The sequence below is a fragment of the Panthera pardus genome, unplaced genomic scaffold (assembly GCF_024362965.1).
Source record: "Panthera pardus isolate Hobbes unplaced genomic scaffold, ASM2436296v1 HiC_scaffold_5, whole genome shotgun sequence".
NCBI lineage: Eukaryota > Metazoa > Chordata > Mammalia > Carnivora > Felidae > Panthera > Panthera pardus.
The window spans coordinates 16,420,679-16,434,785 of record NW_026526980.1 but is presented as its reverse complement, the minus strand read 5'-3'; the positions used below and the strand labels follow the sequence as shown (position 1 = coordinate 16,434,785).

At 50.4% G+C, this 14,107-nt stretch overlaps 1 protein-coding gene across 1 annotated transcript in view; it reads right to left on the bottom strand.

Moving 5' to 3' along the window:
- Positions 1–3,512: 3,512 nt before the first annotated feature.
- HS3ST4 (heparan sulfate-glucosamine 3-sulfotransferase 4) overlaps positions 3,513–14,107 on the bottom strand; it is a 390,160-nt gene continuing 379,565 nt past the window's right edge. The window contains exon 2 of the mRNA XM_019431881.2: positions 3,513–4,793. Within this exon, the coding sequence (XP_019287426.1) occupies positions 4,157–4,793 (637 nt within the window). The 3' untranslated portion in view covers positions 3,513–4,156. The remainder of the gene's footprint in view (positions 4,794–14,107) is intronic.

The following is a 14,107-nucleotide window of genomic DNA, read 5'->3' as shown; positions in this document are numbered from 1 at the left end:
TTACACAAAAGCTTGAGGAGAACCCCAACCCGACTTTATTTCCAGAAACGCTGGACAACAGGCACCTGCCTGGTTTTTCCACCTTTTTTTTTTTTTTTGTCTCCCACGTGAACTTTCAGGAGTCAGGGCTCCAAGCACAGAATTCATAGCCCAGAAGTTTGAAAACGTCGCTCCCGTGTTCATCCCAAGAGGATCTGTTTGGCCCTGTTGGAGGAGCCTTGGTGCCCTGTTGTATCTAAAAGAACCTTGAGTGTGGAACAAGGGAAAGGCCACTGTGAGGAGAATTTGTCTGTGTAGGGGGTGAGAGGAGGGTCCTGACCAGGAGGAAGAAGGTTTGCGTGTGAATGCCTGAAATCTAGCCAGTCCTGTGTTATGGAGGGCTTTTCTACTGGCCTGAGCTTTGAGCAAGATCAATGCGGGCTCCCTTCTCTTGACATTCTCATAACAGTCCAATATGAGTAAAGATATAGCCTTGGAACTCTATAAAGACATATTGTTCTGGAAGGGGTATTGAGAACCTCTTCCCTTGTCTTCCTCCTTCAACTTTATCATCACCATTATTACCATCATCACCACTAACGTTACCATGGTCCTCACTATCCATTGTGTCACTGAAGCTCTTCATTCTTTCCAAATACCCTCCATCTATTAATTCATTTTGGTTATCCCAGAAGCACTGAGGGGTAGGTGGGGTAGGGATTAAATATACCCATTTTATAGACAGGACAACTAAGGTTTAGGTGGTCAAGACACCGACAGAGGCAAAGATAGAACCCAGCCACCGCTCTTCCAACAGCAGAGAGGCAGAAGTTTTCTCTGGACAATAAGGGGGCCGAGGGTGGTCAAATGGGAAGGAGCAGGAAGGATAAGAAACGGGACAAAACTGAAGTCGTGGCTTTTGTATACAGTTGAAAGAAAGATAAAGGGACTGCTGAATGCTTTTGCCCTTGTCGCTGCTGTGTTTCGAGCTGGTGGGACTAAGGGGCAAGGCCAAGGCTCTCCTACGTTTCACGTACAGAACAATAGTGGCCAAAAGCAAGGAACACGGGAGCAATGACAGCTGTGCTGCTGGGAGGCAGAATTCTCCTCTTCTCAGCTCTGAGCCACACGCAGCAGCCTTTCCAGAGGTGTGAACCCTCCATTCGAGGGAGAAGAGGGGAAGCGAAGATTAAATATAATTTATGCTTTGCTAATTGAAATCAAATACAAAATTCAATCTTCCGTGAGTTGCAATGCTTACGTTTAAATAGGGCGGAAGTATGATTAACCTGACTCTTATCTTAGCAGGCTGACTCCGCTTTCCTGGAGAGGAAGGAATTCCTTTGTCAAGTTTCTCCCCCTGCAGAAGGGGACATGGCTTCCTGGCTCACTCCCGGAGTCACGAGGATCAAGCCAGAGTAGACACGGCAGAAAATAGAACTTAAACATGTCAACGTTGCCTTTCTTTTCCAAACCGTGAGCTTTCAACCATATCGCCAGACAGACCCTTAAAATAAAAACCTTCAAGCTCTCAAGGCTTCGGCCCCTGCCCTATTCCTCCAGAGAACGTAAGCCCTGCTGCTATACGCAAGTGTCTACGTACTTTAAGTGGTGGGGGTGGGGTCCCCACTTTTATTTTCCAGCTGAGTACGGCCTATTTAAAAAAAAAATTTTTTTTAACGTTTATTTATTTCTGAGACAGAGAGAGACAGAGCGTGAGTTGGGGAGGGGCAGGGAGAGAGGGGGACACAGAAACCGAAACAGGCCCCCAGCTGTCAGCGCAGAGCCCAAAGCGGGGCTCGAACTCACGGACCGCGAGATCATGGCCTGAGCCGAAGTCCCAAGTCTGTGCTAACGGCTCGGAGCCCGGAACCTGCTTCGGATTCTGTCTCTCCCTCCCTCTGCCCCTCCCACTGGCGCTGTCTCTCTCTCTCTCTCTCTCTCTCAAAAATAAATAAAACGTTAATTTTTTTTTAAAGAATGTTCTTGAAAGAACAGGTTCCTGAGCTCCACCCCGGAGCTCCTGGTTCTCCAAGAAGTCTGCAATGAGGCTCAGGAAGCTGTGGCCTGCAGAGACCCCACGGTTGCCCCCAGTGGGCAGCTAGACCCATTCTTTGTTCTGCTGGCACATCAAGGCCCCAACCAGCCAGCCCACAAAGCACTGTTCGGCACCAGCATGCCTTTGCTTCCTTCAAAGAGGTGGGTTTAGGGGCGCCTGGGTGGCTCAGTCGGTTAAGCGTCCGACTTCAGCTCAGGTCACGACCTCTCGGTCCATGAGTTCCAGCCCCGCGTCGGGCTCTGGGCTGATGGCTCAGAGCCTGGAGCCTGCTTCCGATTCTGTGTCTCCCTCTCTCTCTGCCCCTCCCCCGTTCATGCTCTGTCTCTCTTTGTCCCAAAAATAAATAAACGTTAAAAAAAAAATTAAAAAAAAAAGAGGTGGGTTTATATGCACGTGCATGTGTTTATCTGTATCTTCTTTTGCTCTGGTGGTGAAGGCACGTATACACGTTGCCTTCCGCTCGATAACCACTTCCTCATCTGGCAAAAAGTTATTTGCGAGGTTGTTTCTGAGTCTAGCCTATCGGTGCATTTCTGGCCAGGATCCGTCAAGCTAGAGAAAGCCGGGTTCCTTTCCAGAGTCCCTTCCCTTGTGCCGTTTCCAGAATTATCCAGCCCTGTAGACAGAATCCCCTGGCAGATTGTCAAATCTGGGTCTTTCCGGCCACCCCGGAGAAGGGGCCAGTCCCAGAGTGGGAGGGGCGGGGGGCGGGGGGGGCGGGGTTGGAGGTGACCCATACAAACACGGCAGCCGAGAGCCCATTAATCAGGTTGCATTAAGCTTTATAACAACACGGTTTTCATTTAGCGGGAGAAATGACAGTTTGATATCGGCCGAACAGACTTAGCTCCCCCCACTCATACATCTTTTTAAATTTACTAGAACAGTCCTGGTTTGGGAGATCTGTGAACAAGTACTTGACGTCAAGTGCTGCGTTTCCATCGAATCAAAGTAATGGGAAGGGACGCTTCGTTCAGCAGCCCTTGGTGGGGGGTGTCCACAGACAGCCCTCGTCCTCGCCCACGTCCACGTCCACAGACGGGATCTGACGGCCCTCCACAGAGGGAGCCCCAGCGTGTGCCATCTCTGCAGAGAGCAAATAAAGCACCAGATGACCGCGAGGCGGGACATGGTGGGGCGAACAGAAGCGTGGTGACCGGTCCCCTGTTCGTTGCGTTGCTCAGGATTACTCCGAACAGAAGACATGCCCACTCTCCGGTCCTCGCCCCTCTGGGGACCCTAAGGGACGGAGCCCACTCTTAGAGCGTTTCTTAAAACCACGGTTCTACGGGTCTTCACGGATGAAGACCGCCCACCGAAAAGTCTGGCCTTCTTTTTTCACCCCCAGAACTAGCCCTTATCTGTTTCAACCCCAGGGCTCAGAACTCAATGGCAATCACGCTGCTCCGAGAACAGCCACGGGACACTCGTGGAGAGAGAAAGACCCAGCCCTTCCTAGAGGGCCCTTGGAAAGAAGCCTTCCAAGAGCGTCAGCTTTTTTATTTTTATTTTTCTGGTGAGGAACGTGCATGCCTCCGCCTTCATAAGGTGGGGAAGGGGGAAGTCACAGGGTTGTGGGATGAGACCTCTAAGGAGAAGGTTAGAGACGCCTCAGAGAAAGGACCTGGCTCCCTGGGAGTCCTGGAGTACTCAGCCACAAGGAGCACTCTGGAGAGGTGCCAAAGCAAAGGTTTATACAGCAGAGGGCTGTGCCAGGGCTAGGACTCAGGCTTCTCAAGTGACCAAAGTAGACCTTCCTTTCTTCTCTTTAATCACTTAACCAAACGCTCCTGGCACGGTCTCTGACCTTGACAGCTATCTGTCCTGTCTTCAGACTCCACTAATTAGCAGAAGACAAGAATCAGCAGGGGCTCCTGGTGGCCATCTGGTCAACCAGACGCCGCCGCCCGGGCAAACCCGGTGCCTCTGTGAGGATGCCATGGGATCCACCCCTTCGCCTAAACCTGCAGCGCTGGAAGCGATCGTGGCTGGACAAAGGAGGGGATCGACTTGGCACTCCAGCGAGGCTGAGGCCGTGGACCCCGGGGGGGGGCGATTCAGGACTCAGGTAAGGAGCCTCCTCAGCTATTCGCTAGCCTTCCCTCCGCTTCCTTAGCCTCATTTGTCACCCTCTTCCCGTTCCCACTGGAAATCTTGGCCGGTCATTTGGTAAAACATCATGTTGAAGGGTCTGTAGAATTTCTGCAGTCTGTGGATCACATCTGGGTCGATGCGGGGATGAGTCCGACCTTTGCTCTTGCCTAAGCATCTGGGGGCACCGCTGTCTTCTGGCTTCTTGAGACAAGGGAACCCCTTGGTTTTGTTGAAATAGAAATGCTTTTCAGTCACCACACGCTTGAGGCCTAGAAAATCCTGTACTTTGGCCATTTCCCCGGCAGGGTCCACTATGAGTCGCTCACCGCTGACAAAGAGGATTTGGGAGAGGGGGAAGTATTGGAGCCAGTTTTCCAGGTGCAGAGCGTAGATCCCTATCCGAATGGCGCTCCAGGAGGCGTCGATCAGCCCTAGGGTCCGGTTTTTGAAGGCCAGTACCTCGAAGGTGGGGATCTCGGGTTTCTTGGACAGTGTCTGGGTGTAGTCGGAGATGGCCCTGGTCACGGGGTTTCTCACCACCACAATGAGCTTGATGTCCTTGGCCATGGCGTGGATCCGCTTGGGAGCCTCATTCGTCACAAAGTAACTCGGCGTCTTCTCCATGGTCACCTGCCCATCCAAAGTCTTAGGCATCACGTTTCTGGAAGAGGAAGGGAAAGGAAAGAGAGGGTCATTCCCACCCAGAAACACTTTAACTTTTTGCACGAAACGGGTTGCCAGCAAGAGCCCGGTCGAGAACTACAAAACAAAACGCGCTGGCAAACCCTAGGAATTCTTTTCTAACTCTGTGCCCACTCTCCACTCTGATCACAGAGTCACCAGAAAAGGCAGCACAAGGCTTCCGGATTCACTCGTGGGGACCTTACATACCTGGGTTTAAATCTGCTGCCCTATCTCTTACCCAGTGCTGTTCAACTGGGACACACTCTTAATTTCTCCGTGTATTCGTTGTACATAATCTCTGAAATGGAGATAATGACAGCACTTACTTCACACCGTAGTATAAGGCTTAAGGGAGATAACGCTTGTAAAGCATTTAGCACAGAATCCGGCACGTGCGAGAGCTTAAAAAGTCAAGGATTTTATTATTGTCACAGCAGCTTCTGGAAAAGGTCTGAGCGCACCAAGAACTCAAAGATGATCTAGCCCAAGGGTTGGTCAACGACCACCTGCCCCTTGTTTTTGTACGGCTCACCGCGAGGAATGGTTTTCCATCTCTCAACGGTTGGAAAACACCCAACATAGTAATAATAACATTTTGTGAGGCATGAAAATTATATGAAATTCAAATTCCAATGCTCATAAATAAAGCTTCTCTGGAACACAGCCGCACGCACCCCCCCCCCCGATGTACTGTCTGGGGCCACTTCTGTGCTACAACGGCAGAGCTGAGTACTTGCAACGGGGACTTACTGACACACAAAGCCAAGCACATTTACTGTCTGGTCCTTCGGGAAAACATTTGGCGAGAATTGACCTAGTCCAAAGGCGTCGCGGGGGAAAGGAAGAAACTGAAGCCCAGAGGCCGGGAACCGGACAGGCTTCGCGACCTTCCCAAGGTGAGTCACGTCCCTCTCTTGTCCTTCCTCTGTAAAACCCTAAAAGCTCACCTGGAGTTCGAGTTCAGAATAAAACGACACACAAATGGAGTTCTTAACTTTGCTCCCGAGGTTTGCCCAGTGAGCCAGGGGCAGGTCCCACACCACGTCTCTTGGTTTCCTTCCCAAGGTCGTGTCTCCGAACCCCACCCCTCCTTCCGTGTTCGCCTTCAGAGTGGCCCTGTCTCACGTGAGAGCTTCAAGACATCAGAGGAGTTTGATGCTCTCTGTCCCCCAATCCCAGGGTGGCGGGCCTATCAATGATAACAGAGGCTCAGGATCCTATTATACAGTCAATTTGCTATAGGCATATGTGGACCAAAGTTAATTGATGATAAACTTGTTATACCTGTCGGTACAGCAGGCCATCTGCCACAACGTGCTCCACTCCATTAAGTCTATTCACTTCTGAGCCCCGCACCAAAGAGGTACATTTAGGATTACACAAGACCTCTTTGTTGTGAGGACATGCTTTTAAATGTCTCAGCTAATAAAACTTAATACCGACCACGATCCCTTAGCTTCCCCTACCATAATTAAATGTATTTACTATCGCGCGTGTAGAGAAAGAACGACTTTTCTTTTATCTCTAATTCACATGCTCCGTCAATAATTAATTGCTACTGGGTTTTGAGCTTTCTTGGCAAGCACCTTGAGGAGGCAAGAGGAACTTGCCTGGTAGAGAAAATTCACGTAGAGTCAGATGTTGTTAGCGCTCAAGGGTTGGACGGCCAGCAGTTTCCGGATCAAAGCCAACAGCCCTGGCCATAGTCATGCTCGTCCCGGACTAACATATTGTCCAAGGTATTCTGAACGTCTTCATGTGCCTGTTCGGCTCTCGTCACATTTAACCGTTTCATAAGGCCGGGGAGGGGGGTGGGGCGGGGGTCGGGGGGTGCAGGGCACGGAACACAAAACGTGTGCGACTCCAGTGTGCAGGACTGCCCAGTTTCCGACCACCCACATCACCGTGAAGTTGATAAAACTCTGAAGTTGCAAAGCCCTCCAGGAAGTGTATTTAACCCACATTGAACCCCAAATTTCTCACCTCAAAAAACAGGGCTAATTAAGAGTCCCTCCCTTCTAGGATGGTAATGAAGATCCCATGAGGTAACAAGGGTAACTCACTTCTTAGAATAGTGCCCGGTGAAGGCCACGAAGTGTTATAACTGACACCAGGGGTACAAGACCACTGACACGGCAATTATTAGAGAAAAACAAGGAAAGAACATTTCTATCTGACCGCATGGCAAAGCTGAACAACTGAGCTCAAGAACAGGTCTAGGGAAAAAGGCTAGTTTGACTCAAGCCAGTTATCATCAACCACACATCCCTGACCCGGAGGCTGGTGACCCACGCGGGAGCTACAATGAGTTCGGCCTGAGTTTAAGGAACGTGTTGATGTCCTACTTTTATTTCAACTGGAGAGAGATATTCTCTCTCTTTCTAACTTATTTATTTATTTATGAGAGAGAGAGAGAGAGAGAGAGGGAAGCAGAGAGAGAGGGAGAAAGAGAACCCCAAGCAGACTCTGTGCTGTTAGGACAGAGTGCGATGTGAGGCTCCAACCCACAAACCGTGAGATCATGACCTGAGCCGAGATCAAGGGTTGGACACTCAACCAACTGAGCCAGCCAGGTGCCCCCAGAGGGACATTGTCTTAGTATGTCACACTATGAAAATATTAAATCATTATTAATGCAAAAAAATACTTGAAGATAGGTATTTTCAACATGGCCCCATCCAGATGTTTAATCCCTCCATGATTTGTTGCCTATGGATTTTGTGGCCTTTTCTGTGAGCTCAGGAGCAGTTGCCAAGGTTTTCCTTCTCATTCGCCCTCTGCCATTCACTTCTTAGACCCCAGCGTTTGTCCTTTAATGGGGCCCCTTTCAAATTTATCTACTGCACTTCAGCTAATTGCTACAGTCTGTCAAGACGTGTGTGGATCTCGTGTCCTCATCTGAAGCATCTGGAATGAAACGGCACCCCTCTTCCAAGCCAGTGTGTGTAGGGGAGTAAGCGTGTGCTCGGCTCAGTGCTCAGTGCAAAGGGAAATGAGAGAAGGGGTGCTGGAGAAGGCAGAGGAGCCTAAATGGCTTTGATCATGTGACAAAGGAAGTAAAACATGTGGTTTGGGGAGACGCCTGGCATTTGGGCACCCAATGGTAAGACCATCTCATGAAGCCATGATACAGCTGTGTGGTATGAGCTACCCAGGATTTTTTGCCAGTAAGAAGATACACAGCAGCTGTTTCCCATCCGGGAAGTAGTCATCTCCCCTTTTCAGAACTGATGCTGAATCAGTTATGTTCATTCATTCATTCCTTCATTCATGAAACCCCTTTCATTTCTAGAGTCCTTGATAGCTGCCTGCATCGTAGAGCTTAGAATATTGTCATAATAGGGTTTGTTCCCAGGCCCTTCCTGGCTGGTCTCAGTTCCTGAAAGCCGCGGGCGATGTTTTTTTCCCCTTCTTGTCCCTCGCATCTAACACAGTTCCCGCCACATATGGTAGCCGCCCCCCTAGCTCTCTGTGGTTGCCGGACGGACACACAAAGGACGTCCGGATGAAAGCGTGATCCTTGGGCGTGAGGGGAATTGACGCCGTTTGGGGGGGCCTGACCCCCCTGAGTAGGTTTTCCACACATGGCGGTTCGGCGTCTGTGAGACCCGTGTCATCCCTGTCTGAAAGACCATGCACTTCGGCGTGGACCATCTGGTAAGAAAACACCGCAGCTGGGCTTGGAACAGCTCGTTAACAGTATCCGGGGTGCTTAGAGCAGCCGCGACATCAACATCAACACACAGTCCTGAAGCGAGAATCGTTCTGCAAGATCACACATCTGCTCTCACAGCCCCAAATGTTGATGAGCCACCACCCAGCGCGCTCGCCCTCCCCGCCTCCCACGCCGGGGTGGTGGCGCTTTGCTACAGGATACGCGCCCGGGGGCCTCGCGGGAGACGATGCTAACAAGAATTACCACGCACCATTCACGGAGTGCCCACCCTGTGCTGTGCTTTCTGCTCCAAATTCAACGTCGGATGCCGGACCCACTCCTCGAAACGCCTCCAGGCATTGGCCGCTCCAGCCTAGTTGGTTAAGACCATAGACTCCGGACTTTCTGAGTTTGGATCCACTTATTAGCTGGGTGACCCCGGGCCAGTTACTTAACCCAAGTAGCCTGTGTCTCCGATCCACTCTCTGGGAAACAGACATCGTACTATTCAGATCCATCTCCGAGGGATTTTATGAGGATTTAATAAGTCAATATCTAAAAGGGTCCCTTACACATTGAAGGCCCTGAATACATTAGCTGTTAATGTTTAAACACCTCTCTTAAGAAGATACTACCCTTAGGGCAGGAAACTGAGTCCCAGTGAAATTGATTAGCTGCCCGAAGTCACGATAAGTGGCGTTGGAAGTCAACCCCAGCTCTGTCTCGCACCACAGCCCAAGCTCTTTGTTGCTGCCCGACAATGCTTAACGGAACTTCAGAGGCTCAGCAAGGTTGCGGGACTGGCCCAAGGTCACTCCGCCAGGGGGTGGCCGAGCTGAATGTAAAAATGACACTCAGTACACATGTTGTAAAGGTGGACTGTCACTGACTTACCACTGGGAATTGCGGCAAACCCAGGCCAGAATCCCCAGAAATTCTTGCCAGATCAAGCTACATCGTTCAATTTGTGATATCTCTCTCCGGGGCCTCCTCAATTGAAGCAAATGGATACCATCATGAACGCCGAGGGAGAAAGCAATCACCCGTGTTAGATATAAAGTGCCCATTCTCTCTGGAAGGGTCAGTGGCACAGCTTGCCTTTGGCTTGCCTGATTTGGAGGTACGTGGGCAGCTCACATTTCCCCAAATGCATTTTCCGGTGGAACAAATGGTGCATAAATTAGCAATATTTTCTGAGCCCTCCTGATGAACTGTAACCCAAGAGAACGGTGGTGAGAGCAAGGGCATGAGGTAGGGCCATTTCCCCCGTGTCGAGGAAGAGAATTCACTTAGAAAGTCAGTCGAGCACCTGCTGCTTGCCAAGCCCCGCACAAGGCAATTGCACACGTTCTCCTGGCCACAGCTCACAGATACCATGGGCTTCACGGAGCCCGTTTATACAGATGTGGCAGTTGAGAGCCAGGGTGACAACGAACCCTGTCCAAGGACATACAGGCAGGACCTGCCTTGCCCAGTTCTGTTGGAAAGTTCGTTGTGCTTTTCAAAAATGTTCCACTTATTTATTTGGAGAGACAAAGAGAGAGAGAGAGAGAGACAGAGAGAGACAGAGAGAGAATCCCAAGCAGGCTCTGGCTTTCAGCACGGAGTCTGACGTGGGGTTCGATCCCATGACCCAAAATCAGGAGTCAGATGTTTTACCGACTGAGCCACCCAGGCACCCCTACTGGGCTTTTTAAACCCAAAATTCAAGAGGCACCTAGGTGGCTCAGTCGGCTGGGCGTCCGACTTCGGCTCAGGTCACGATCTCATGCCTTGTGAGGTTCGAGCCTTGGGTTGGGCTCTGGGCTGACAGCTCAGAGCCTGGAGCCTGCTTCGGATTCTGTGTCTCTCTCTCTCTCTCTGCTCCTCCCCCACTCCAGCTCTGTCTCTCTCAAAAATAAAAATAAAACGTTAAAAAAATATTAAAAAAATTTTCAGGAATCTTGGAATCTCTGAAGGCGGAAATTCAAAGCATTTGAAAAGGACATTTCTTATATAGAGCCCTAAGAAAAGCAGCATACCCTGGGGCCATACGATCATCAGCCAAACGGAAGCGGAGAAAGCAGGGATCTTGAGTTACAGCTGAGATTTAACAACTAACTTGCTGAATAAATTTAGGAAGGGGTTTTTCTCTTTGGACCAGCACGATGAAAGGGCTGTGTGCAGACGAATCTTCTCATTAATCCCATCAAGTATTAATTGGTGCTTGTCGCTTACCAGGTGTTGAGCATAAACTGATGCTCAAGCATGCGTGGTACCTGCCTTCAAAGGACTGTAAGTTCTTTGAGGAAAAGGTCTGACTATCCCATTTTTGGTCGGTGGTTCAGATGGACATCTCCGCGGTGGACAGACAGACGCCTCCTTTGCTGCCGAGTCTGGCTTGCATTCCCACATGCCCTTGCGGGAAGGTGTGGGTAGAAGGGGGGGGGGATGGAAGCAGAAGAGAAGCCGCAGAAGAGGATGGAGCTTAGAAGGGAGAGGAGAAATAAAGATAAGAAGAAAGGAAGGAGGAGGAGGAGAAAGGCAAGAAGGAACCGGGGTTTGAAGAGACACAAGGAATTTAAGTGACCAGGGGGAGCGGGGAAATGAGGAAAGCTTTGCAGTTTTATTTATTTGTTAATTTTTTATGTTTTAGTTATTTTTGAGAGAGAGAGAGAGAGAGAGAGAGAGAGAGAGAGAGAGAGAAGGAGTGGGGGAGGGGCAGAGAGAGAGGGAGACACAGAATCTGAAGTGGGCTCCGGGCTCCGAGCTGCCAGCACAGAGTCCGACGCGGGGCTCGAACTCATGAACCGCGAGATCATGACCTGAGCCGAAGTCGGATGCTTAACCGACTGAGCCACCCAAGTGCCCCAAGCATTGCAGTTTTAAATGGCACATGGCTGGGGTGCCTGGGTGGCTCAGTCGGTTGAGTGTCTGACTCTGGGTTTCAGCTCAGGTCATGATCTCACCGTTCGGGAGTTCGAGCCCTGTGTCGGGCTCTGTGGTGTGGAGCCTGCTTGGGATTCTCTCTCTCTCTCTCTCTCTCTCTCTCTCTCTCTCTCTCTCTCTCTCTCCCCCCCCCTTCTTCTCTCTCTTTCTCTAAATAAATAAATACACATTAAAAAAGTAAATGACACACGGTGGGAGAAAATAGCAAACCCAGGTCTCAGGCATTTTTGTTTTAAAGTTTGTGCCAGGCAGGTCTGGGAAGGTTTATGATGGTCTATGTCAGACACACGTCATGGAGGCGGGAGGAGCAGGAGTCCTACCGAAGTAGGCTGAGAGGGGAGACACCCCTCATTCCCAATGGTTCTCAATGAATCAACTGGGGCTCAGAGAAGCTGCACACCTTGACTAAGGTCACACAGCTCACCGGTGCGGCAGGGTTGGGATTCGGAACCCAGCGGAACCTGTGGTCCTCACTGCTCTTCAGTATGATAAGGAGAGGAAGGTCCAGAGTGGAGCTAGAGCCTGGGGGAGGGCACCGGATGGCAGAAATGAGGGTCCACTAGGCATCCATAGCCACAGAGAGACCCTGGCATCCACGGCTGATAGGGTCTTGAGCTTTGGTGGGACATGGGTGGGACGAGGGCAGGCAATATTTAGGAACTTCCTCTTAATCGCTTTGATGTTCCCGAAGACAGGAGAGCAGGGCCATCTGCTAAGCTTGAGGGCCTTGGGAGTGGGGTTACGGGTCTCATAACAGAGGGAGCTGGATGTATATCGATAATTTCTGGGTTACGGTAACCTATGGAGAAATCACCCTGTGTTCGATTTTTGCCTTGGGAGACTCATCTGGAAGAAAAGGCGGGGAACTCATCACTACCCTCACCCTCACCCCCAACCACCGCCACCAAATATCCCTCGGCCCTTGGGTTTCAAGAAAGGTTTGTATTCTAATGCAAATGAAACGTGCCTTGAAACCCGTAAGATGAGTTTGAACAGGAGTCTTTTACTGATCGTTATACAGAGCCACCTCTGACACCCTCTGCGGAGCAGCCCAGGGTCCCAGGGGACACGTTTCTGAAGATATCGTCACAAACGAACAAGGTGAACGCCTAGGTTATCAGTGGATGCCGGCAACCAGAGAATGGAAGCGAAGGAATATGAGAACACATCCCGCTCTCAGAGGAGAGTTATTTGGGAGAATCATGCCCCGTACTCTCTCCTGAGGGCCGCCAAAGTGTCATGAACCACGTGGGGGTGGAACTTATCCCAAACAATCAGAAGTTGACCCTGGGTAGACTAAGTCGTTCTGTGGCCAGGGACACTACACGACAAAGACAGATGGAAAAATGGAAGACCGCTTTCAGGCCGTTTCTAGTTCTACAGCAGAATGATGCACAGCTTTTCAGAGGCAGCTCTTGCTTTTCCAAATGAGTACAATGAGGGTTCCACAATTGTTAGCCACAATTTTTAGGAATCCCAGGGTGTCATCACTCCCGAAGCAGTGAGGAGCTGGTCGTGAGGAATATTAAGGTCCTTACGTCCATGTTCTCGGATCTGGTCTCGAACAGAAACTGGCGGGGCAGATTCAGGGCTCACATCATCTTCTCTGGAGCCCAGAGGAAGATTTACGCGTCTAGGTGTCCCAACTGCCCCCTGCAGGGTGAAGAAATGCGAGCCTATGACAGCGGGTTCCGTGCCCTCACTCACACGCCCTTAACGGATTTCCAAATTCTTATCCTATGTATGTTTCCCTTCACTAGCTCTAAGTTTTAGAACCGACTTATCCAGGTAATTATAAATTTATTATTTTATAGTTTATGTGTTGGAAGTACATACAGTTGCTTACTCAGCGTTTCCTCCCAGGAGACGGCCGAGATCACAAACTATGCTGAAACAAATCTTAGCCAAAAAGAAAAAGAGAGAAAACTGTTCAGGCGTGTGTTCATTCATTCGTCAACTACCGTGTGCCTGGCACTGTGCTAGACCGGGGGGGGGGGGGGGGGGGAAACCCAAGAGCAAGATCTTGCCCTGAAGAAGTTTGTATTTTTTGAAATAAAATAGTTTACAGGGGTCTGTGCTTGTCTCTGAGGATTCATAGAAGGCCGTTGAGTTTTAGGCTGGGAATCACTGGGGGAGGGTCGCGTGAATTCCAGCGTCCGCCGTCGCCTCCTTCGGAAGCTTTGCTAAATGCACGTTCCTCCTGACCAAGGTGTGCGGCCACGCGTTCAACCTCGGGGCTGTCTCTGAACGACACTTCCTTTGAGCAACTCATTTCACGTCTTTGACCCCCACTTCCGCCATGCATCGAACGGAGACAACATCTCCTGTCCGTTGACGAGCAAAGGTACCAGGCATCCTGGAACAGAGCAAAAGCATCCGTACGTGTCCCTTCTTGTTATTGCCGCCGATGTAATGTAGCTCATAGTAGGTGCAAACAAATCGGTTTGTCGAGCGAGTGTGGGACCAGAGCCCTGTCCAAATTCTGGATCCGTAGGACCATCGCAGGTCGTCTAATATATGCACCCCTACGTAAATGCCAACGCGGAGTCACGGAAACCCACCGCTCAAACACGTGTAGATACAAAGCACTCTTAGAGCACCAAACGGCTTTGGTTGGGCATATATATCCCAGTTAGTTACTAGAACCCTTCTTCTCCTTGCCACCCTGAGGTGGCCCAAGCATCTGGGATGCCCCATGGCTGGGCAGA